This window comes from Staurois parvus, unplaced genomic scaffold, assembly GCF_062004578.1.
Source record: "Staurois parvus isolate SC_StPar_1 unplaced genomic scaffold, SC_StPar_1.0 ptg000387l, whole genome shotgun sequence".
NCBI classification, from domain to species: Eukaryota; Metazoa; Chordata; class Amphibia; order Anura; family Ranidae; genus Staurois; species Staurois parvus.
This window is the reverse complement of record NW_028318183.1, coordinates 9,590,425-9,615,264: the sequence shown is the minus strand read 5'-3', so window position 1 is coordinate 9,615,264 and position 24,840 is coordinate 9,590,425. Positions and strand designations below refer to the sequence as shown.

General features: G+C 41.5%; 1 protein-coding gene across 1 annotated transcript in view; it reads right to left on the bottom strand.

Moving 5' to 3' along the window:
* The window catches only part of MTUS2 (microtubule associated scaffold protein 2), a 783,807-nt gene that overhangs the window by 204,152 nt on the left and 554,815 nt on the right, over positions 1–24,840 (bottom strand). Inside the window, exon 7 of the mRNA XM_089685846.1 lies at positions 19,987–20,151. Within this exon, the coding sequence (XP_089541972.1) occupies positions 19,987–20,151 (165 nt within the window). The remainder of the gene's footprint in view (positions 1–19,986; positions 20,152–24,840) is intronic.

The window sequence follows — 24,840 nt, the reverse complement described above, 5'->3', positions numbered from 1 at the left end:
AAGAGGAGTAGCAGGAGAAGGAGCATCTGAACGAGCGGAAGATGCCAACGAGCGACAACTCCCCTCAGCAGAGGTGTTGGAGCCTTGACTGGCTGATGGAGGGCGATTGACGTCGGGTGACGGAGCAAGTAACGGAGCGGGTGATGGAGCGGGGGCTGGGGCGGGCAGAACCGCCGTATCTTTATCACGGTTTTCCCAGGCCACCAAATGGCGACGCTGCATATGCTGCCGCAACGCTGTAGTCCCAACATGGGCCCCCTGGCCACGCTTGACTTTCTGGCCACATAGTCGACATACGGCTACGTTTACTTCCTCGGGCGGCTTGACGAAAAATTGCCACACCGCCGAGTAGGAAACTTTGCCCCCGATACTCCTCACTGGCTGACTGCTGCTTCCTCCGTGCACACCGGCACCACTACTGGCCGTGGTGGTAGGCTGCAGTGGAGCTGGTGCTCTACTCCGTGGACATTTGGCTCCACTGACACTGCTGTGACCCTGCTGCTGTCTCCTGGGCAACCCACCGACTGTTTTGCTCGCTGCCAAGCTGCCACCCTCTTCTCCTGATGATGCGGAAGAAATTGCCTGATGACGACGAGGCTGCCAAGTGCGATCAACCTCCTCATCATCAAGTAGGGTCTCCGCCTCACTACTAGCCCCCTCGGCTGCGTCTGGGTCAGGAGACAGACCTGTCTCTAGACCGGCTACCGAGCCACTCTCCTCGCCACTACTTCTTCGCCTGGCTGCTGAAAAGGCGGATGTCTCCCCCCGTTCCTGACCGCCCTCTGTTAGCTCTTCCTCACTGTACAGTGGGGCTGAGCCCACAGCATGCGATACTTCGCTTGGTGAGGGAACACCAAAGGACAGGGGCAGGTAGAGGACACGTGATTTCAGTGGGCTTGGTCCCGGGCCATGCCAACTAACGGTTGTGTCTGACGTACCCACCGACCGTTGGCTGTAGGTGTCAGAGGTGACCTGGGAAGAGGAAGACGACCGAGCCAACCAATCGACGACGGCAGGGTTGTCGGTGGAGACACGACCGCTGGATGACACCGGGAGCACTGGCCTCTGGCTGCGAATAGTGCTGCCTCGACCCCTTCCTCTGCTGCCACGTCTGCTCGCTCCTAAAACATTGCCTCCTCTGCCACTCCTCTGCATGTTGTCTGACATACTCTTTAATTAAACGATTATGTGTCCCTGAGTAACAATTCTGTGTCCCTGAGTAACAATTCTGTGTCTGTGCGAGTAACAATTCTGTGGCCCTAAGTAACAGTTCTGTGGCCCTCAGTAACAATTCTGTGTCCCTGATTAACGTTTCTGTGGCCCCAAGTAACAGTTCTGTGGCCCTCAGTAACAATTCTGTGTCTGTGCGAGTAACAATTCTGTGTCTGTGCGAGAAACAATTCTGTGGCCCTAAGTAAAGTTTCTGTGGCCCTAAGTAACAATTCTCTGGCACTCAGTAACAATTCTGTCTGTCCCTGAGTAACAATTCTCTGGCACTCAGTAACAATTCTGTCTGTCCCTGAGTAAAAATTCTGTGGCCCTAAGTAAATTTTCTGGGGCCCTGAGTAACAATTATCTGGCACTCCGTAACAATTCTGTCTGTCCCTGAGTAACAATTCTCTGGCACTCAGTAACAATTCTGTCTGTCCCTGAGTAAAAATTCTCTGGCCCTAAGTAAAGTTTCTGTGGCCCTGAGTAACAATTCTCTGGCACTCCGTAACAATTCTGTCTGTCCCTGAGTAACAATTCTCTGGCACTCAGTAACAATTCTGTCTGTCCCTGAGTAAAAATTCTGTGGCCCTAATTAAAGTTTCTGTGGCCCTAAGTAACAATTCTCTGGCACTCAGTAACAATTCTGTCTGTCCCTGAGTAACAATTCTCTGGCACTCGGTAACAATTCTGTCTGTCCCTGAGTAACAATTCTCTGGCACTCAGTAACAATTCTGTCTGTCCCTGAGTAAAAATTCTGTGGCCCTAATTAAAGTTTCTGTGGCCCTAAGTAACAATTCTCTGGCACTCAGTAACAATTCTGTCTGTCCCTGAGTAACAATTCTCTGGCACTCCGTAACAATTCTGTCTGTCCCTGAGTAACAATTCTCTGGCACTCAGTAACAATTCTGTCTGTCCCTGAGTAAAAATTCTGTGGCCCTAAGTAAAGTTTCTGTGGCCCTGAGTAACAATTCTCTGGCACTCCGTAACAATTCTGTCTGTCCCTGAGTAACAATTCTCTGGCACTCAGTAACAATTCTGTCTGTCCCTGAGTAAAAATTCTGTGGCCCTAATTAAAGTTTCTGTGGCCCTAAGTAACAATTCTCTGGCACTCAGTAACAATTCTGTCTGTCCCTGAGTAACAATTCTCTGGCACTCGGTAACAATTCTGTCTGTCCCTGAGTAACAATTCTCTGGCACTCAGTAACAATTCTGTCTGTCCCTGAGTAAAAATTCTGTGGCCCTAATTAAAGTTTCTGTGGCCCTAAGTAACAATTCTCTGGCACTCAGTAACAATTCTGTCTGTCCCTGAGTAACAATTCTCTGGCACTCCGTAACAATTCTGTCTGTCCCTGAGTAACAATTCTCTGGCACTCAGTAACAATTCTGTCTGTCCCTGAGTAAAAATTCTGTGGCCCTAATTAAAGTTTCTGTGGCCCTAAGTAACAATTCTCTGGCACTCAGTAACAATTCTGTCTGTCCCTGAGTAACAATTCTCTGGCACTCAGTAACAATTCTGTCTGTCCCTGAGTAAAAATTCTGTGACCCTAAGTAAAGTTTCTGGGGCCCTGAGTAACAATTATCTGGCACTCAGTAACAATTCTGTCTGTCCCTGAGTAACAATTCTCTGGCACTCAGTAACAATTCTGTCTGTCCCTGAGTAACAATTCTCTGGCACTCAGTAACAATTCTGTCTGTCCCTGAGTAAAAATTCTGTGGCCCTAAGTAAAGTTTCTGTGGCCCTGAGTAACAATTCTCTGGCACTCCGTAACAATTCTGTCTGTCCCTGAGTAACAATTCTCTGGCACTCAGTAACAATTCTGTCTGTCCCTGAGTAAAAATTCTGTGGCCCTAATTAAAGTTTCTGTGGCCCTAAGTAACAATTCTCTGGCACTCAGTAACAATTCTGTCTGTCCCTGAGTAACAATTCTCTGGCACTCCGTAACAATTCTGTCTGTCCCTGAGTAACAATTCTCTGGCACTCAGTAACAATTCTGTCTGTCCCTGAGTAAAAATTCTGTGGCCCTAATTAAAGTTTCTGTGGCCCTAAGTAACAATTCTCTGGCACTCAGTAACAATTCTGTCTGTCCCTGAGTAACAATTCTCTGGCACTCAGTAACAATTCTGTCTGTCCCTGAGTAAAAATTCTGTGGCCCTAATTAAAGTTTCTGTGGCCCTAAGTAACAATTCTCTGGCACTCAGTAACAATTCTGTCTGTCCCTGAGTAACAATTCTCTGGCACTCGGTAACAATTCTGTCTGTCCCTGAGTAACAATTCTCTGGCACTCAGTAACAATTCTGTCTGTCCCTGAGTAAAAATTCTGTGGCCCTAATTAAAGTTTCTGTGGCCCTAAGTAACAATTCTCTGGCACTCATTAACAATTCTGTCTGTCCCTGAGTAACAATTCTCTGGCACTCGGTAACAATTCTGTCTGTCCCTGAGTAACAATTCTCTGGCACTCAGTAACAATTCTGTCTGTCCCTGAGTAAAAATTCTGTGGCCCTAATTAAAGTTTCTGTGGCCCTAAGTAACAATTCTCTGGCACTCAGTAACAATTCTGTCTGTCCCTGAGTAACAATTCTCTGGCACTCCGTAACAATTCTGTCTGTCCCTGAGTAACAATTCTCTGGCACTCCGTAACAATTCTGTCTGTCCCTGAGTATGAATTCTGTGGCCCTAACTAGCGTTTCTTTGTCCCTAAGTAACAGTTCTGTGGCCCTCAGTAACAGTTCTGTGTCTGTGCGAGTAACAATTCTGTGTCTGTGCGAGTAACAATTCTGTGGCCCTAAGTAACAGTTCTGTGGCCTTCAGTAACAATTCTGTGTCTGTGCGAGTAACAATTCTGTGTCTGTGCGAGTAACAATTCTGTGGCCCTAAGTAAAGTTTCTGTGGCCCTAAGTAACAATTCTCTGGCACTCAGTAACAATTCTGTCTGTCCCTGAGTAACAATTCTCTGGCACTCAGTAACAATTCTGTCTGTCCCTGAGTAAAAATTCTGTGGCCCTAAGTAAAGTTTCTGTGGCCCTGAGTAACAATTCTCTGGCACTCAGTAACAATTCTGTCTGTCCCTGAGTAACAATTCTCTGGCCCTAATTAAAGTTTCTGTGGCCCTAAGTAACAATTCTCTGGCACTCCGTAACAATTCTGTCTGTCCCTGAGTAACAATTCTCTGGCACTCCGTAACAATTCTGTCTGTCCCTGAGTATGAATTCTGTGGCCCTAACTAGCGTTTCTTTGTCCCTAAGTAACAGTTCTGTGGCCCTCAGTAACAGTTCTGTGTCTGTGCGAGTAACAATTCTGTGTCTGTGCGAGTAACAATTCTGTGGCCCTAAGTAACAGTTCTGTGGCCTTCAGTAACAATTCTGTGTCTGTGCGAGTAACAATTCTGTGTCTGTGCGAGTAACAATTCTGTGGCCCTAAGTAAAGTTTCTGTGGCCCTAAGTAACAATTCTCTGGCACTCAGTAACAATTCTGTCTGTCCCTGAGTAACAATTCTCTGGCACTCAGTATCAATTCTGTCTGTCCCTGAGTAAAAATTCTGTGGCCCTAAGTAAAGTTTCTGTGGCCCTGAGTAACAATTCTCTGGCACTCAGTAACAATTCTGTCTGTCCCTGAGTAAAAATTCTGTGGCCCTAATTAAAGTTTCTGTGGCCCTAAGTAACAATTCTCTGGCACTCCGTAACAATTCTGTCTGTCCCTGAGTAACAATTCTCTGGCACTCCGTAACAATTCTGTCTGTCCCTGAGTATGAATTCTGTGGCCCTAACTAGCGTTTCTTTGTCCCTAAGTAACAGTTCTGTGGCCCTCAGTAACAGTTCTGTGTCTGTGCGAGTAACAATTCTGTGTCTGTGCGAGTAACAATTCTGTGGCCCTAAGTAACAGTTCTGTGGCCTTCAGTAACAATTCTGTGTCTGTGCGAGTAACAATTCTGTGTCTGTGCGAGTAACAATTCTGTGGCCCTAAGTAAAGTTTCTGTGGCCCTAAGTAACAATTCTCTGGCACTCAGTAACAATTCTGTCTGTCCCTGAGTAACAATTCTCTGGCACTCAGTAACAATTCTGTCTGTCCCTGAGTAAAAATTCTGTGGCCCTAAGTAAAGTTTCTGTGGCCCTGAGTAACAATTCTCTGGCACTCAGTAACAATTCTGTCTGTCCCTGAGTAACAATTCTCTGGCACTCAGTAACAATTCTGTCTGTCCCTGAGTAAAAATTCTGTGGCCCTAATTAAAGTTTCTGTGGCCCTAAGTAACAATTCTCTGGCACTCAGTAACAATTCTGTCTGTCCCTGAGTAACAATTCTCTGGCACTCAGTAACAATTCTGTCTGTCCCTGAGTAACAATTCTGTGGCCCTAATAACGTTTCTGTGGCCCTAAGTAACAATTCTCTGGCACTGAGTAACAATTCTGTCTGTCCCTGATTATGAATTCTGTGGCCCTAACTAGCGTTTCTTTGTCCCTAAAAAACGATTCTGTGGCCCTCATTAACAAGTCTGTGTCCCTGAGTAATGGTTCTCTGTCCCTAAGTAACTTTTCTCTGTCCCCAATTATCGTTTCTGTGGCCCTAACTCTGTCCCTGTCCCTAGTACAGAGCGGTCTGCGTCTGTTCAATAACTGCAGGCAAATGAAGAATTCCAAAATGGCCGCTATTTATAGCTCGACCATTACACAGTGCTGGCTGGCTGGCTGCTGATAGGCTGATGCGATCACATGTAGTTGAGGCATGCATTATGGGTCAGCGCGCCTTGTCTGCGCGCCTTCCCAGACATCCCCGCTCCGTCGCCGCACGTCAGCCGCCATTTTCGGAAAAATTTCGATTCGCGCGTCCGAATTAGGCTATTTTTCGGATTCGGCACGAATCTAAATTTTTCCGATATTCGACTCGAATTCCACTTCGGATACTTCGATTCGCTCATCTCTAATTAAATCCTTTAACCAAAATTCATATATAATAATCATTTAATTTACTTAAAAAACAAATTAATTCATACTATTAATATATATCCGTGATTATAAAATAGCTAAATCAATAATGCATCATTTTTAGTGAGAAAAAAATATATATAAATCTCAAATAAAATTATTTTAAATAAATATACATATATACTTAATTAATATTGTGTGAAAACAGTGTCCCATATAACATAAAAATGGTGACTTTGTGCTTTAATTGATCTTCAATCCGTGATTGCATGTGAATCCGTGACTGTTTGTGAATCCTCCCATTAGTGCAGATGTAAGCTCACCTCCATATCTGCCTATGATTAGGCTATATGCGCTTTTGGTTCTCCTCCTATGGAACCTGCTTGATTAAGACTTTTTCCTTTTTAAATAGTGGATATCCTTTATCACTGATTTTCCCCTCTGGGATTGATCCCTTCTCACGAGGACACAGGTCCTCTATACTCTCCTCTCCATACGTATGTGTTATGAGAAAAAAATGTTCACAGATCCTCATAGGAACTCCTGAGTGTACCTCCTATGGGTGTATCAAGATGGCCCTTCCGCCGGAAGTGATGTCACCACATCTCCATCTCTCATTCAACTAGTTGCATCACTAATCACATGACTTCATCAGAAACTGATGAAGTCGTGTGATCCGGCGGAAGGGCCATCTTGATACACCCATAGGAGGTACACTCAGGAGTTCCTATGAGGATCTGTGAACATTTTTTTCTCATAACACATATGTATGGAGAGGAGAGTATAGAGGACCTGTGTCCTCGTGAGAAGGGATCAATCCCCGAGGGGAAAATCAGTGATAAAGGATATCCACTATTTAAAAAGGAAAGAGTCTTAATCAAGCAGGTTCCATAGGAGGAGAACCAAAAGCACATATAGCCTAATCATAGGCAGATAAGGAGGTGAGCTTACATCTGCACTAATGGGAGAATTCACAAACAGTCACGGATTCACATGCAATCACGGATTGAAGATCAATTAAAGCACAAAGTCACCATTTTTATGTTATATGGGACACTGTTTTCACACAATATTAATTAAGTATATATGTATATTTATTTAAAATAATTTTATTTGAGATTTATTTATATTTTTTTCTCACTAAAAATGATGCATTATTGATTTAGCTATTTTATAATCACGGATATATATTAATAGTATGAATTAATTTGTTTTTTAAATAAATTAAGTGATTATTATATATGAATTTTGGTTAAAGGATTTAATGTATGTTTTTTCACTTGTTTTTACATGGTCATATGTTTTGGGCATGGATAAGTGATCATATGTATTTTTAAGGAGCGCAACACAATAGGATTATTTTATCCCTTTATAGAATCTGAAAATACAGAAAAATACTTGTGGATCTTCCAGAAATGCATTCTGCTCCTAATTTCCCTTTGTGAGCCAACAACACACAGCATTTTGTGGGCTGAGTGGTGTCAGCCCTGCCCAGTGTCTTTTGCTAAATTGCTCAACCACTCCCACTCTCAGATGTATACAATGTAAAGGATGATCATTCTGTAACCCAAGATAAAAAAAATAGGAGGGCACTTTGAGATGACAATGGCAATGTGCAGAGGACACAGAACCTCTCTGAATTTCTGACAAGGTCAACAGGTTTACAATTGTATTTTACAATTGTATATTAAACAGACCAAAAGGGAACATAACAGCCAAATTCATTGTTAGGGTTAAAGGTCACCTTAAGGCAGAGAAGACATCCTTTTCTCATATTTTGTAAATGTCATGACTTATGACTGTTACTCTGCCTATTATTTTAAATTACAATGTTGATGGGGTTAAAGCAAATGACCTTGTATCAAGTCTTCCGTGACATCTGCTCTTCCACCAAGTACTGATTGCACCTTCATTTGGTTTGCTTTTCTCCTAAGGCATGTTTAGAGATTATTACCTATGACAATTTTGCCTGAGTAGCTTCACCACTACATAATATCTCCAGAGACCCGCACACAAATGCTGAAGTAGCCAGAAATAGCCCAAATACTGTCAATGAATTATTGGAAGGAGGCAAAAAAAGCAGAATTAGTACAATGGAAAGATATGACAATAATGATGTGAAGCAGACACTTTGCAACTAGCAGTATATTTTGGAACTCTGTCTCTTTACACACACAAAATTTAAAGATGAACTGTAGACAGATATAAAAGACACACTTCGTTGTGGTTCTGTGTTTATTGACCAGTTGCCCGCTGTCCTATAGCAGATGTACTGCTACAGTGTGGCATGGCTGCGCAAAATCAGATATATGCGTGATTTGCATTTCCGGATAGGGGGTGTGCGTACCACCCTACATGCACTGCTATTGGCTGCTGGGGATGTCAGTCACTCGGTGATCGTCCGCAAAGCTGACAGGGGAGAGACCTGTGTGTAAACCACACAGGTCTTTCTCCCCTGTCAGCATGGACATGTTGCTTTGTATCTCTTTGCACAGCAGAGAGATACAAAGCAGCATGTTTCCCTAATAAAACACAACATAGCAAACAATGTAAAACAGCACACAGCAGACTGTTAACTGTTTGATCGCCCCAGATGTTAACCCCTTCCTGCCCAGTGTCATTAGTACAGTGTCAGTGCTTTTTATTAGCACTGATCACTGTATTAGTATCACTGGGGATGTCAGTGTCAGTTAGTCAGCTCCCACCCAGTGTCAGAATGCCTGCCTCAGTCCCGCTATAAGTCCCTGATCAGGTGAAGTTTCACTTTACAATGAATACCCAATCACATACAAGGAAAATAAAAAAAAGCATTTTTCTTGCATGATTGGATGATGGAAGTCAGCAGAGCTCCCTCATATACTCTGGAGCAAATGCACTTGCAAAGTAAAGTCTATTTCCATTTGGTTTTGTATACAACATATATTCTGTTTATCATATCCAGGTTAATACTTTTTTGTAGTCAGGTAAATATGAACTATTGAAAATGAAACTTTGTATTTGCATAGCAGCCAGCAGGTTGAGCCTGTGGCTTATTTTCCTTTGTTTTTTTGTTTCCCTTATATGCTTTAAATTTTTTTTTAACAAAGCCCAATAACCTAAACTGAAATCTACACACATACATAATCAATGATTTATTCTCCTTTTCCTCTTCCTAAGAATGGCTCCCTTCAAGGATTTAGTGAGAAACAGAACTCCTGGAAGGAACTAACTAACACTGTGCCCTCCTTAGAAAACCCATACTGCTCTGGGAAGCCTTTGTCATAGGATAAAATTATTCTTAAAAAGATATAAAACATCTATTTTAAAAAGTATATATTTTATTTAAAACAATAGCAACAATACAACAAAAAAATTAACATATTTGAATACTTAATAGCAATGCAAAAAAGAGAACTAGTTGGTTAACTTAAGCCAGAAAATGAGGCAAACAGCTAAATACATTGTTTGGAAAAAAATATAAATACAATGTATAAAGCCATTTATAACTCTGCCCCAAATCACATCAATGATCTTGTCTCCAAATATTACCCAAACCGTCCTCTCTGCTCCTCGCAAGACCTCCTGCTCTCTAGCTCCCTTGTCTCCTCCTCCCATGCTCGTCTCCAGGACTTTTCCAGAGCTTCCCCCATCCTCTGGAACTCTCTACCCCAATTTATCAGACTATCGCCTACTCTGCTCACTTTTAGGTGATCTCTGAAAACCTATCTCTTCAAGGAAGCCTATCCTACCCTCAGCTAATAATGGAATCTTCTACTCTTCCAACCAGTCAATCCCCCACAGTTACTACCTTTTGTACCACCAGCCCCTCCCTCCTAGATTGAAAGATCCAAGGAGCAGGGCCCTCCTTTCCCTCTTGTATTGAACTCTATTGTTGCTGTACTGTCTCCCGTTATATTGTAAAGCGCTGAGCAAACTGTTGGCGCTATATAAATCCTGTATAATAATAATAAAAACATATAATTAAGCTTTTTCCCCTCCCAAAAGATTTGTATTTCTGTCTATTTAGTTCTGTAATTAATCTGGCTCATGCAACACAGCTAGTCTAGTGATATGATTTTTGCCTGCTGTAGTTAAGCAACATAAAGAGGTCACTTCTCTGCCTCAATCCTGTGGTGGACAGTAAAGGGGCACCATCAGACTGATAAGGTCATCTCTTTACTCTCCGGTTGTTGGCGTGTTCTCTGCCAGTACATGGAAATGCAGAATATCTGAGTGCTGCTGTGCAGGGGCTTACAAGAGGCCAAAGCTAAGTCAGTTTAACTGCATTCATTGGCGTATTTTAGTATGTGCTTTAAAGTGTTACTAAACCCACAACAGTAATATCAGTTTGTCTATGCAGTAAAGCATGCTTGTTATACTCGCCGTGGAACCTAAGGGGTTAATCCTATGCATTGTTTAAAAAGGATGGTTGATCCTGACTTCTCTGATCCTCCCCTTCTTCTTCTGTCCCCAGTCCGTCTTCTGATAGAACAGAGCCTTGGGGGCAAGCTGCACATGCTCAGTTTGGTGTGTATTGGTAGAGAGTTTTTTTTACTCACTGTGGAATCTAAGGGGTTAATCCTCTGCATTGTGTAATAAAGCTGTTTGATCCTTTCTTCTCTTCCCCTCCTCTTGTTGAAATGACCACCTGATACAGACTGAATCCGTAGTCACATGCACATGCTGAGTTTGCTGTGTATTGTTAGAGAGGTTTTTTGTTTTCTTGGGAGAGTGCATGTGATCAGCACAGGGCCAATCAGCACTGTCCAGACAGAGGGTCAGAGGTTTCACATCCTCCTACAGCAGAAAGAAAATTCCTCCTACAAGCTTTAACCAGTGCTCTGTTGAAGTCACTAGACTGCTCTAACTGCTGATGAGAAAAGGTATTTAATAGTTTATATTTACTAAAATAATTGCATTTCCATGTTCTGTGTACTGTGGGAGACCAGATATAGTGAATGCAGGGTCCAAGGTTTAGTATCCCTTTTAAAGCGGAGTTCCAGCTGAAGAAAAAACAAAAACTGTGGCTGCTGATTTTTAAAATACAGCCACTTACCTGTCCCTCAGTCCAGTGGTGTCTTCACGACCGCTGGTTTCACCGGCCGTCTTCTCTCCCTGATGCCAGCATCTATAGTGTGGGCACCCGGCTGTGGGCAGCCCCTTGAAGACGTCGGATGATGAAACGCGTAGGGAGGGGCTTAGTGGATGTGACGTCAGAACGCTCCTCGAGACTGTCGGCTGTGATCGCGGTGAGCGAGGCTCGTCCCTGCTTTAGCTTTTTGAGACTGATATTGCTGGTGTCGGTTGGACACCTTTCTTGTGAGTACATATATAAGGCTACAATAAAAATGATCTTTGTTTTAATATACTGCACCATGATACTCTTCTTTGATTCCCCGAGCATTTCTAAAGTTATGAAGGCATCATGACCACTTGCAGTTATGGCTGTTCCATGTGTGCTGATTTGGCTGATTGCAGTCTATTGCTCCTGGATACTCCAACAGATCATCGCTCCCAGAGCAATTGCTATTTTTGCTGATTTATAATTTGATCAACAAATAGCTCTGGTGAGTTTGCCCATTTCATTTGGTGGTGGATTTTGCTACACGGTGTTTTTTCTTGTTTGAAGAGATTTTTTCAATCACTTATATTGGTGTTTGGACTTATATATGAATTACGGACATTTATAAATATATTTTTTATTTTATTTATGTATTTATCTGCATTTTCATATGATTTGTTATCTAGCGCATTCCTTTATATATTTTTTAAAAATAATATCAGGGTCTCAGTTATATGGCCCACATACACGGTATACCCAAACTGTTGAATTTCTGCTTCCTTAGTCACCTTTTCTGCCCCAGCCTGTTATTTGGACAATGTAAGAGCATCAGCATTTTGCTTACACAGTTAATCTGATTGAAAAATGACACAAGTTCATCCAGTTAAAAAAAAAAATGAAAACCTACATATACACTATCCTATACCCACAGTTAATCCAGAGAAAGGCAAAAAAAACCCAATAAAGGCATGATCCAATTTGTTCCACTGGGGAAAGAAAATACTTCCTGATCCCCCAGAGGTATTTGGATATTTCCTGGATCAACTGTACTTATAAATATTAGTATACATTAGTAAATTTTGTGAATTTAGGAAAGAAATCCAGGCATTTTACAAACAATCAACTGAGCTGGGTAGAACCAGCTCTTGAGGGAGTCTAGTCCACATTTTCACAGCTCTTACTGTGCAGATGCTTTTATGTATTTGGATATTAAATCTCTTTTCCTTCAGACCTAAAGAGTGCCCCCTTGTCCTCTGTGATGACCTTAAAGTGAACAACTCTACACCGAGTTCACTATATGGGCCACCTATGTATTTATACATGTTAATCATATCCCCTCTTAATCTCCTCTTAAGAGAGAATAAATCAAGTTCCTCTAATCATTTCTCATAACTGATCTCCTCCATGCCTTTTATCAGTTTGGTTGCCCTTCTCTGTACTGTCTCCAGATCCCCAATTTCCTTTTTGTGAATTGGTGCCCAAAAGTGAATTGCACATTCCAGATGAGGTCTTACTAATAATTTGTACATTGTCAAAATGATGTCTCTTCCTCTGAAGTCTATACTTTTCTATCCATTTACAAACTGATTTTTCCAAGCCTGTAGACTATACCTTACACATTAGCCGTGTGTGGGGAACCTGTGTCCAACACTTGCAAAATCCAAGTATGCCACGTCCACAGCCACTCTTTTGTCCAAGGTTTTGCTTACCTCCTCATAAAGAAAAATCAGATTTATTTGACAACTTCTGTCTTTCATGAATCCATGCTGTCTGTTACTTAAAATATTTTTTTCTAGCAAAAACTCATCTATGTGGTGTTTTAATAAACTCTCCAGTATCTTCCCAAATATAGAAGTTAACGTAAGGTCAGTAGTTACTTAGTTAAGACTTTTACCCCTTTTTAAATATAGGCTTCACATTGGCCTTACACCAATCCAGTGGTACTATGCCAGTCATTTAAGAGTCCCAAAGAAGTAGAAACAATGGTTTTGCCATGACAGAGCTCAAATCTTTTAGGGCCCGTGGGTGTATGCCATTTGGTCCAGGTGCTTTATTCACGTTAATTCTGTCTAAATATTTCTGGACCATGTTAATTGTGAACCATAGTTTTTTTTTGGGATATGTCAATATCATCCCAATTATGGACATGAGTTCCCCCATGTTCCTTTGAGTACACAAAGCTGAAGAAAGTATTTCATAAATTTGCCATCTCTTTGTCCTCAGTCACCCACTCTAGATTATTTTGTAAAGGGCCTACATGCTCAGACTTAAAATATTTGAAGAATTTTTGGGGGTTTGTCCTACTCTCTTTTTCAATCTGTCATTCATTTTGAATTTTTGTGGCCTTGATTTCCTTTTTACATACTCTGTTATATTCTTGTTACCTTTAACTTATCCCTGTGATTGTTGGCTGGCTCAGAGTGCTGTCTCCCAGGGAATAAGTTGAAGCTATTGTACAGACATGATTTCTATCTAATGTACTAAACTCAGTGTGATATGAAGGCTACCATGATGGGGGGTGGGCGGGGTGTTAGTGTGAAGTAATAGCTGTTTTCCTATTGTCTGCAGTCTTTGTGTGCCCAGGGTTATTACTTATCTCCTGAAAAATTGGTTGTTTCAGTTATATTTTTGTTGAATCTGGTGGCTCTTAAAGTGGAGTTCCACCCAAAAAGGGAAATTCCGCTGTAATGCTTTGTCCCCCGCTCCCCATTAAGGATTGGCACCTTCGGGGAGAGGGGGGGGAGTGGGTACTTGAATTTCACAGGTACCTGCTCCCACTTCCACTGCGAGCGCCTAGGCAATCAGAAGCAGAAATTGTCCACCCCCCTCCCTCTCTGTAGTCTTCTGGGACATATGCCAGATCCCAGAAGACTACGGGGCCATTCACAAAGCGCAGAGCTTCTTGCGCATGCGCAGTGGGCACCCGGCTGTGAAGCCGCAAGCTGTCAGAGCCGGGTGCCCACACTAAAGATGCTGGTGCAAGAGAGAGAAGACGGCCGGTGAAAGCAGCAGTGGTGAAGACTCCGATGGACCGAGCGACAGGTAAGTGGCTGTATTTTAAAAGTCAGCAGCTACAGTTTTTGTTGCTGTTTACTTTTTTTTTTTATTACCCAAAGCGTTCCTGGAAAATGGCTGTCAGTTAAGTGGGTGCTGCTGTGACTACCGACTGGAGACCGGAAACACTCAGAGCAAAGGATATGTTGCCAGCACACCAAGGATCTCCAAAAAGGTTCCAATGCTTTTTTGAGGATTACACCACAGCAAAAAACAGCAACGCCAAGCAGGATCCCTTCATTAGGCATGCCTGCTTGGCCCCAAAACATCGCTGTTTTTTGCTGTGATGTGATCATTAAATAAAGCACTGGACTCTTTTTGGAGATCCTTGGTGTACTGGTGACATATTCTTTCCTCTCTTCAGACCAAATCCCTCTGTCCCTTTCGCAACCTGTCCCTCTTTTTGGTCTCATCTCTATACACAATGTACTATTTTACTAAAAGTGTTATGCTGCACTAAGCCTTTTATCAACCTCTGTATTGCTTCATTTGTTATTTTGAATAACCAAGATAAAGGTAAAATAGAAGTCAACAAAAGCATTTATGTGGTTTATCCAATCATTTTCTGCATATCAAATTTTTGTGGGCTGTATAACCAAGGCAGTGGAATGTTGTGTTCTAATTCATTGGGAGGTATGATACATCACTGCTTTTGTACTGTAATCTCAAAGTGTGACAATCATTTTATGTGGCATTTGTCTTCAGCAGGGTGGTTGGAGTTTTAAGGGGTGGGATGGTGTAGGTTCGTATTTTTTTATTTTTCATATTTGGTAGAGCACAGAATGGTTAAATCTTTTGATTTTTTTCTGGGGAGCTTTTACTTTGACACAACAGGAAGTGAGGAGAGAACCCTTTCGGGTAAGGGAAATATTTTCTTTTTAACTGGAAAAAGTTTTGCCATTGGGAGATTTTCCTTCTATTTATGCTCCATTAACAACCGAAAATTTTAGATTTCGCCTTACTGTCAGGCACAGTAACAATGTTACACAATATGTATCGTGGGATTTTTGATACAGTTAGTTTATTCTCTAGAGGCAGCACCTGCCCAGGCTAAGGGTAGTCCAAATCATAGTGGCCCACACACTCTTCATCAATGCTTTTCCAAAGCCTTCCCTGGTACCCACTGAAAAAAGTGCCTATACTTTTGTCACAAATTTCATCAGCAACTTCAACTGGTAGTAAACTCTCGATGTTTATTTTTACCTACAGGTAAGCTTATAATAAAGCATATCTGTAGGTAAAATGAATACCTCCTAAACGTGCACCATTTAGGAGATATTCTAGCGAACAGCAGCTGATGACGTCATTGGAGCATGTTTTCTAAAGGAATGGCATATCCATGTGCCATGGATATAGCTGTGTGCCATGGCTGTGACATCGTGGCTCGGCCATTCAAGCGAACTCAGCCCGCAAACCTGGAAGGAAGACCGGGTGAAGGTGGAAGCCTCTGCAGCAGTGACAGTGCGCCGCTGGAGGGCTTCGTTTTAAGGTAAGTCCTTCATAATGAACTAGCATGCTATGCCCTTTAGCACATTATGCCTTTGCCTTGCAGGTGGAAAGTTTTTTTTTTTCCAAACGGTTTACTACTGCTTCAAAAACAACAGATTGAAAAATGGATGCAAATTGATGCAAACTGAACTGAGCTGAACTGATGTGCAAACATATGTAAAGTGATGTAACCTGAATCAGTATTTATTGTTTTCTAGCAAAAAATGTGACTGAAGTAATGATGTCCACATGAAAGGACTGTTGTTGTTAACCGATTAGGCCCTATGCACACTAGGTCTTTAGCCCCAATGCATGAGGCTCTGGCATTTAGGTGCAGGAAACAGCTGGACAGTGCAAAGTGTTACTAATGCTTAGGGCAGGGGTGTATTTACCACAAGGCAAACAAGGCATTTGCCTAGGGCGGCATTTTTTAGGGGAGGCAGCATTGCCCCTTGGAAGAAGGTACGGAAGAAGGCACACGCAGCATGGGGACCTGGTGGGTTCTGAGAGACGCAGTGGGTTACATGACAGTGGATGCACAGCCTGACTCTCGTTCCTGGGGATGTCTGGAGCTGTGAAGGTGAGTGTCTTTCTCTCTCTCTCTCTCCATGGGGGATGGTGGCTGGTGTATGGGGGGCAGTAGTAGTGGAAGGCAGGGGGGTGTTGTTGGTCAATGTCAGGCTCTCTCTGTGGGGGGCTCTGATTTTTGTGTTGCCCTTGGCAGCACAAAACCTAAATACACCACTGGCTTAGGGCAGTATGTGCTCCAGGAGGAATGCCTTGATTGCAAGAAATCTGCTTTCTGGGCATTTGTCCCTGAATGCATACTACCCTAAAAGTTAGTACCGCTCTGTGCACTGTCCAGCCTTGTCCAGCCACAGCAGTTGTCAGCCTCTCATAGAGTTTAAGAGGCTGCCATCAGTAGGACTGGGCAGTATACCTTTATTACTCCTGTATCTAACACTGAAACCTCATGCACGTTTCTTGAAAAGTACCTCTTTATATAATTCTCAAGTGTACATTATTTTTAATTTTTTGGCAACCTAATTTTTTTTTTTTTTTACCTGTGGCAGTTTACCTCTTAACAATGTACCATTCCTATTTATTCACTGGACTAGAACTGCTTAAATTTCAGTAAAATCTGGAAAAATGGTGGTGTTCCAAAACCTTTGCTTGGTTGTAAATTTGTAGATACTAAATATTAATTGACAGCAGCTTTCCTTTTGTGCAGGGAAAATTTACTTTTGAGACTAAAGTGTTACTAAACCCACAACAGTAAAATCAGTCTGTATATGCAGTAAAGCATGCTTGTTATACTCACTGTGGAACCTAATGGGTTACTGCTTCACAGTGTGTAAAAAGGCTGTCTGATCCAATCTTCTCTGATCCTTCCCTTCTTTTATGATCCCCAATCCATCTGCTAATAGTACATAGCTCTGGGAGTCACTCTGCACATGCTCAGTTTAGTTTATACAGCTGGAAAAAATTTTTTTTCTTTGGGAGAGTTCATGTGATCAGCACACGGCCAACTAGCACTGTCCAGACAGAGGGTCAGGGGTTCTGCAGCCTCATAGGACAGTCAGAGCAGAATGAAAACTCCTCCTACAAGAGTAAACAGTGGTCAGCTGGACACTGATAGAAGTCAAAAGACTGCTATATACTGCTGATGAGAAAAGGTATTTAGCAGTTTATATTTACTAAAATAACTGCTTTTTCATGTTGTGTGTACTGTGGAATACCAGATATAGTGAACGCAGTGTCCTGGATTTAGTAACACTTTAAAGGTGCAGGCTTGGGGCTGTCACCCAAATCCTGGCTTCACTGACCTGGAACACTTATGGACTTAGTGAAGTCTAAACTTCTACCTTGCATAGTTGTCACGAGTCATTGCCTGATTAGACAGTGAAGACTACATCATAATGGTACCCCCAGTACACTTGTTTTAAACATTGTTGATCATATTGATATGACTCTTTCTGTGAAAAAGGCATATACAGAAAAAAATACACCTCTACACTCTGCCTGAGGATTTAGGATTGTGGCAAAAAAAACCTGTACACTAATTTACAGTAACTTTTCATGTAACAGATCTGTGATACAGCAGCACTTCTTCACAAATCCAATACATTTAGAATATTTCCCTTTCATATGAAGAGTTAGGTTCAGAGCTTTTCCAGATGACATTTAATCCTGACAGTCAATTTTCCTGTCCTTGAAAGTGACACAGAGAAGGGAACATATATCCTGCCTAGAGAACCAATGTCATGGATAGTAAAACAGCATGCACCATCATTCTACAAATTGCTGAAAGACTGATGATATATAATGTTTGCTCTCTCGGATGTAACTATTACCAGTCAAAAAAGTGTAACAATATCTCAAGGCATGTTATGCAGTGCTGGGCAATAGTAACTGGTGATAAAAGCTGTGTCTGGGAGATCAACCATTATATAGCATAATTCTTACAGCTATTTTAGAAAATGAAACTGTCAACTGCTTAACTATAATTTATATTAAATCACTTGGTAAAATATTCATTCTACTACATGTAAAAGGTCTTTGAGTTGTTCCTGTATTGCAAGGAGCTGCTTCAAGTTGCTTTTGCATTCATATTGACTTCTACGGTGAAGGAAATCAGCTCAGATTCAAACAAAAAACAGTGTGCATTAGCTCTAAGGCAAGCCATAGATAATGTGATTTTCCTTCCTGCAACCACGGATGGATGTTGGATTCCTCCCATCAACACAGTCAGTGGAGGGGGAATCCCCCCCCCCCCCCGCAGCACTATTGTGCTCTGCCAATGGGAAGCCTATCCTGCCAGCAGTACACAACAATTATTGCTGGTGGCTATAGCCACTGGCAGTAATCGCATGCAAAAAAATCTGAAGTTGACTTCAGTATAATCAGCCTGCCCATAAATGGATCAAATCTTGACTGGTTCAGCAGGCACCAGCTGAGATTCCGTCTATTTATGGCCGGCTTAAGTACTACCCAAATCTACCACCCTATTGGCCATTGTATTGTGTATATACAGTATGTCTTCAGTGACATTAACCAGGTGGTGACAGATCCTCTACATGTACTATTCTACTCACATGTATATGGTTTAAATGTGCTGTATCTGATATATCTTTTTAATAAATCATTCTTTTGCACTTTTGTAGTTGCATGTTGCTAATTCCTTGTTTGATCCCAAAGTGCTGCTGAGGAAGCTGTTTGAGAAATGTATTCACCCAAGAGGATCTGTCACCACCTGGCCATTGTCATTGACTACATATATACACAATGCATTTGGCCAATAGGGTGGTGGATATTAGTAGTACTCTATTATTGTAGGAGGAGTTATAAACGTAAAACTTATATACAGTACTTATTTCAGGACCTGATGTCTGATCCAGTTTGGATTTTAATCATTTATGTAATAAAGTGCGTGATAAATTTTATTCAAAGCGTGGTCTCTTATGTACCAGTAACCGATTAGATCTTTTTTTCTTCATTTACACTGTCCTATGAAGTGAGTTTGCTGGTAGGAAACCAAGACATTGGGTAAACATATAATCTCCAAAACAGATAGTATCCCTAGTGGTGAATAAAACCCAGAACCCAGAGCCGACTTCCAACTATGCATCCAACATTTTACATAAAATTATACATGTTTGCGTGCATCCCTGGTGGCAAAAAATTATACATTTTTTAAATCTGACACTGCCAGGAAGTACAGAATTTTACTCAATCAGAACTCATGGGCTCTGAAAGCATCTGTAGGTATGTGCAATAATTACTTTAATGATGAACATTAGGGAAGGGTTAGAACCTCTGTCTGTTTTCCTGCCACATTTCTTTGCTTCCTGTTTTGTCGCTAACAAAGGAAGTAACAGCAAATCTCCCCACTGAAGCAAACATCAATAAAGACCTGGCAGAAGTTCTAGACCTTCCCCACTCTATTAAAAACAAATGAACATTTCTGATGTTTTGCTTTAACATTCAACATTAGCTCCATGTAATGCCTATGCCATCACCAGCTTTTTCAACATATGTTTTTTTTGCTATTGCACAGTGTTATAGTACACAATCTAAAGTTGATATTTTCTGACCTTCTAAATCTGTAGACTGTGTATCTAGATTCTGTAAAGGAAGCTGAAGACTTTTCATGTTGTCATTGTAAGAGTGAAAACAACATTCATTTAACATAATGAGAAATTGTTTCCTTCCTGATGGGATAATGCAGATGGCAGACTATTGCAGGGATGTTATCTGGAAAGAGAATTGCCTACCAGCAGGTGATGTGGTTGTTTTCTTTGCTGGAAGTAGACTCCTGCGGGGTGCGTTTGTGCTGTTACACACTTCCAAGATTGTCCTATTTGTCCCCTTGGGGATCTCCTTTGAATGAAAGACTGTATTTTGAGCAGGCTGGTCTTCATGCACAAAGCTTGTACCTGCTGGAAGAGAAAACAGCACAAATTTTACTATCATAAAATATGCATAGAGAAGGCTGGTGGATTTATGATTATTGGAACTAAAGAGGAAAATATCTTCAATGCAATACTTCAGTAGCAAAACTAAGAGTTTCAAATAATATTATATAATACATTCATTCTTTTTTTATTTTTACTGTATTTATGGTACAGTATTATGCAATGCATTACAGGATACATGAGACAATCACATCGATCCTTCCTTAAGAAGGGAATTAAATCTCATTTCCATCACACATAGATACTCAAACAGCCCTGTATGGAAAAAAAATGGATTAATCTCCTGGTGTGTCTTTGAATTGCTGGAGGAACCTGGAGTAAATTCAAGCAAATGTGGAGAAAGATTTCAAACACCTAGGACCTAAGACCTCTAGAGATAAACACGTTTTCATTTCCTTGAGTATTTGGAAAAACATATCTAGCGATTTTTGCAAAAGATAACCATTTTTAAAAATGTACTGGAGTCAATGAGTACAAGTAAAATTAAAGAGAAACTTCAGTCATATGTATGAAAATTAAACGTCCCCTTTCAGATGGAATTCCGCTTTAAGATAGTATGTGATGGTTTATAAGGGGGCATCTGATGGCTTTTGATGGTTGCATAAGTCTCTTCCAACTACTGTGGCTTAGTTTTTGTACCCGTCATTAACCCCATTATATTATTTTAGGGACAAAAAAATGTAAAAAATCAGTTCACAAATAATGTTGAAAGATGCTAAAAAGGGAAAAAGCAAAGAACACTATTCATACAACTTTTACCCAGGATTTTTCCTTTTTTCTTCAATTATATCCACTTAGAAAGATGTTAGAATTTTAGATGAAAGTTTTGTGAATCTTGTCTGAAAACATTAATAAACAGACCCCTAAAGTAAAATAAAATAAACTAACCAATACTCTCTCTAAACAAGATAAAAGAGCAGTTTTTTTTTCTTTTTAAGCCAATTTCGATTAAGTAGCTCAATAAGTAAAACTAGTGAAACTTTAAGGGCTCGTTCACACTTGACTTTATTTATAACTCTTGCCAAACGCCCCTATAGAGTGTGACAGGCATTATACAGGCGTTTGGGAAGTGTTTTTAACGCTCCTCAAACGCTCCCCAAATGCTCCCCAAATGCCCCATGTGCGGTTTTGAGGTGGTTGATAGGCATTTGCCAAGCGTTAAAACTGCACCACAAATGCCTTTAATGAGGTTAAATGGTATTAACGCTCCGCAACCACCTTGCAACCGCGTCACAACCGAGTCGCAACTGCACTGCAAACGCTTGCCAGGTGTTTGCGGAGCGGAACCATAGACTTGAATGGGAGGCTCGATACAAGGCATCAGTTTTGCCATGATACGACGCAACGCTAATGCTTCAGTGTGAACAGCACTATGTGCTGCCATGTGCAGAATTTTCATAGGCGTTTGAGAAGCATTAAAAACACTTCCCAAACCCCTGTCTGATGCCTGCTGAACTGAGCCTAATGATAGCAACATTTGTAATTTGTAGCAAAATGCATTTTGCCAAAATCACTCTGCTTATCCTTTCTGACCTCATACGGTAAGGCAAAATGCTAGGCTCTATGCTGCCTATTTCATGTAATTTTAAGTCATATCAGTATGTATAAAAATGTATTTGAAGAGTGCCGTTATAGATATACAGGACGTAGCGATGTTACTGTCACTTTGATTAGCACTATCACCTGCAGAACTATTGAGGGTATCCATGCACTTGAGAAGAGGCTTGCAAGGATAGGACAAGAATTTGGTGTCCATTAAGGTCCAGGAAAGAGCACTTCTGACCATCAGAAGCATTCACTATTGCACTCAGAGACTGTTCACTGTGTACAGCCAAATTCACATACTGATCAACTCAGACAGAAGAGTGCAGATATTCATGGGAGATGCACACCATCAGTTTCTGGGGGCAGACCTGTAAAATGTGGCTTTCATTTTTCAAGTATTGTGGCAGTTTACATACAGAATTATGAGTCACAGAAATGTCCATTGTGTACTTTTTTTGTGCTTTAATTCTTCAAGGTCCACCTAAGCGGTGCATGTCAGGAGTGTGTCCTTTTTCTAAATACATTTCAGTTTCTCATCTTAAAAAGGTAGGAGGGAAAAAGTACCATGTATTGGTGAGTCAGCTTTTCCTAAATAGCTCCTGCTGCTTTGCAATGCAGAGAAAAAAATTATTTCTGGATAAATAGAAAAAAAAAGAAGAAATTAGAGAATAAAAATGAAAGCTCTTCAAACTGCTGACAAGGATATATATGACTAGACATATGCAAAATAAGCAATGCTTTGCTGAGATGGAACATCTTCCAATTGTATCTGGTTATCAGAAATCAAAGTGTTCTTTTTTCTGCACACTGAAGCCAAATAAGTCAATCAAATGTTTGGGAAAATGTAATTTGTTTGTTGTCATTTTTTTTCATGGTTGTTTAGTTTAGTCTCTCTGCTATGCCTCTCTGGAGAGGAATTAATGGTAATTAAAAAAGCAATGTAACATTCTACTTTGGGTTCATTTACAGGTTAATGGCTCCACACTGGTAACAACTGACTAGATATGCACTCTTTTTAATTATTAGCAGCTAATTGCTGTCAATACTGGTAATGACATTTGCATGGAATCAGAAAACCTGGAAGCATTGCCTACTGAGAAACACTAAACAGATACAAGGACATATTTGCCTATTCTCTCCTTACTAAGTGGAAAGAACATTTGATGCTGGTTTCTGGATCATTAAAGGAGAACTCCAAAAGTATATCTAAAGACACAACTTTTCTATTAGTTTTGGATAGGGATTGGTTTAGTTTTTTAATGCTGTATGTGTCACTGCTGGTGATAGTCTGTCTCACTATTTGTCCTTTTGACCATTTTCACCAAGACAGAAAGTGATGGAAAATCTGCCCAAAGACATATAGGCAACAAAAAAAAGAAATTGAATGGTTGTTTATACATTGCTAAAAAAAAAAATTAAAGGAAAACTTTTTAATCAGAGTAAAGCATCAAGTCAATTAAACTCCTGGGATATTGATCTGGTCAGTTAAGTAACAGAGGGGGTTGTTAATCAGTTTCAGCTGCTTTGGTGTTGATGAAATTAACAACAGGTGTACTAGGTGGGCAACAATGAGACGACCCCCAAAACAGGAATGGTTTTACAGGTGGAGGCCACTGACATTTTTTTCCGTACTCATCCTTTCTGACTATTTTTCACTAGTTTTACATTTGGCTAAGGTCAGTGTCACTACTGGTAGCATGAGGTGATACCTGGACCCTACAGAGGTTGCACAGGCAGTCCAGTTCCTCCAGGATGGCACATCAATACGTGCCATTGCCAGAAGGTTTGCTGTGTCTCCCAGCACAGTCTCAAGAGCATGGAGGAAATTCCAGGAGACAGGCAGTTACTCTAGGAGAGATGGACAGGGCCGTAGAAGGTCCTTTACCCATCAGCTGGACTGGTATCTACTCCTTTGTGCAAGGAGGAACAGGATGAGCACTGCCAGAGCCCCACAATATGACCTCCAGCAGGCCACTGGTGTGAATGTCTCTGACCACACAATCAGAAACAGACTTCATGAGGGTGGCCTGAGGGCCCGACATCCTCTAGTGGACCCTGTGCTCACTGCCTGCCACCGTAGAGTTTGATTAGCATTTGCCATTGAACACCAGAATTGGTAGATCCACCACTGGTGCCTTGTGCTTTTCACAGATGAGAGCAGGTTCACCCTGAGCACATGTGACAGACGTGAAAAGGTCTGGAAAAGCTGTGGAGAACATTAGGCTGCCTGTAACATCATTCAGCAGGACCGTTTTGGTGGAGGGTCAGTGATGGTCTGGGGAGGCATATCCATGGAGGGACGCAGAGACCTCTATAGGCTAGACAATGGCACCCTGACTGCCATTAGGTATCGGGATGAAATCCTTGGACTCATTGTCAGACCCTACGCTGGTGCAGTAGGTCCTGGGTTCTTCCTGGTGCACGACAATGCCCGACCTCATGTGGGGAGAGTATGCAGGCAGTTCCTGGAGGATGAAGGAATTGATACCATTGAATGGCCCCCACACTCACCTGACCTAAATCCAATAGAACACTTCTGGGATATCATGTTTTGGTCCATCCGATGCCGCTAGGTTGCACCTCAGACTGTCCAGGAACTCAGTGATACCCTCATCCAGATCTGGGAGGAAATACCCCAGGACACCATCCATCATCTCATTAGGAGCATGCCCCGACAATGTTAGGCATGCATACAAGCACGTGGGGGCCATCCAAACTACTGAGGACCATTTTGCATTGCTGCAATGAAATTTCAGCAAAATGGACTAGCCTGCTGCATCATTTTTGCACTTTGATTTTTGGGGTGTCTTTGAATTCAGTCCTCTGTAGGTTGATCATTTCCATCAAACGATGGGGCATCCTTACATTTCTAACACATTACCCAGACCCGTATAGATATCCAGCATTATATTGTTCCCCATTGAGATCTGGTGTGTTTTCAAAGTGTTCCTTTATTTTTTTGAACAGTGTATAATATCCTAAAAAACGGATTTTGGTTTTGGATACATTTTAAGCAGTATTTGGAAAGGCAATTGTCAGCTGTATATTACACTGACTTTTGTTCTGTCTTTTGCTGGTGCTAAATCTCCCTTCTTACAGTTTGCTTGC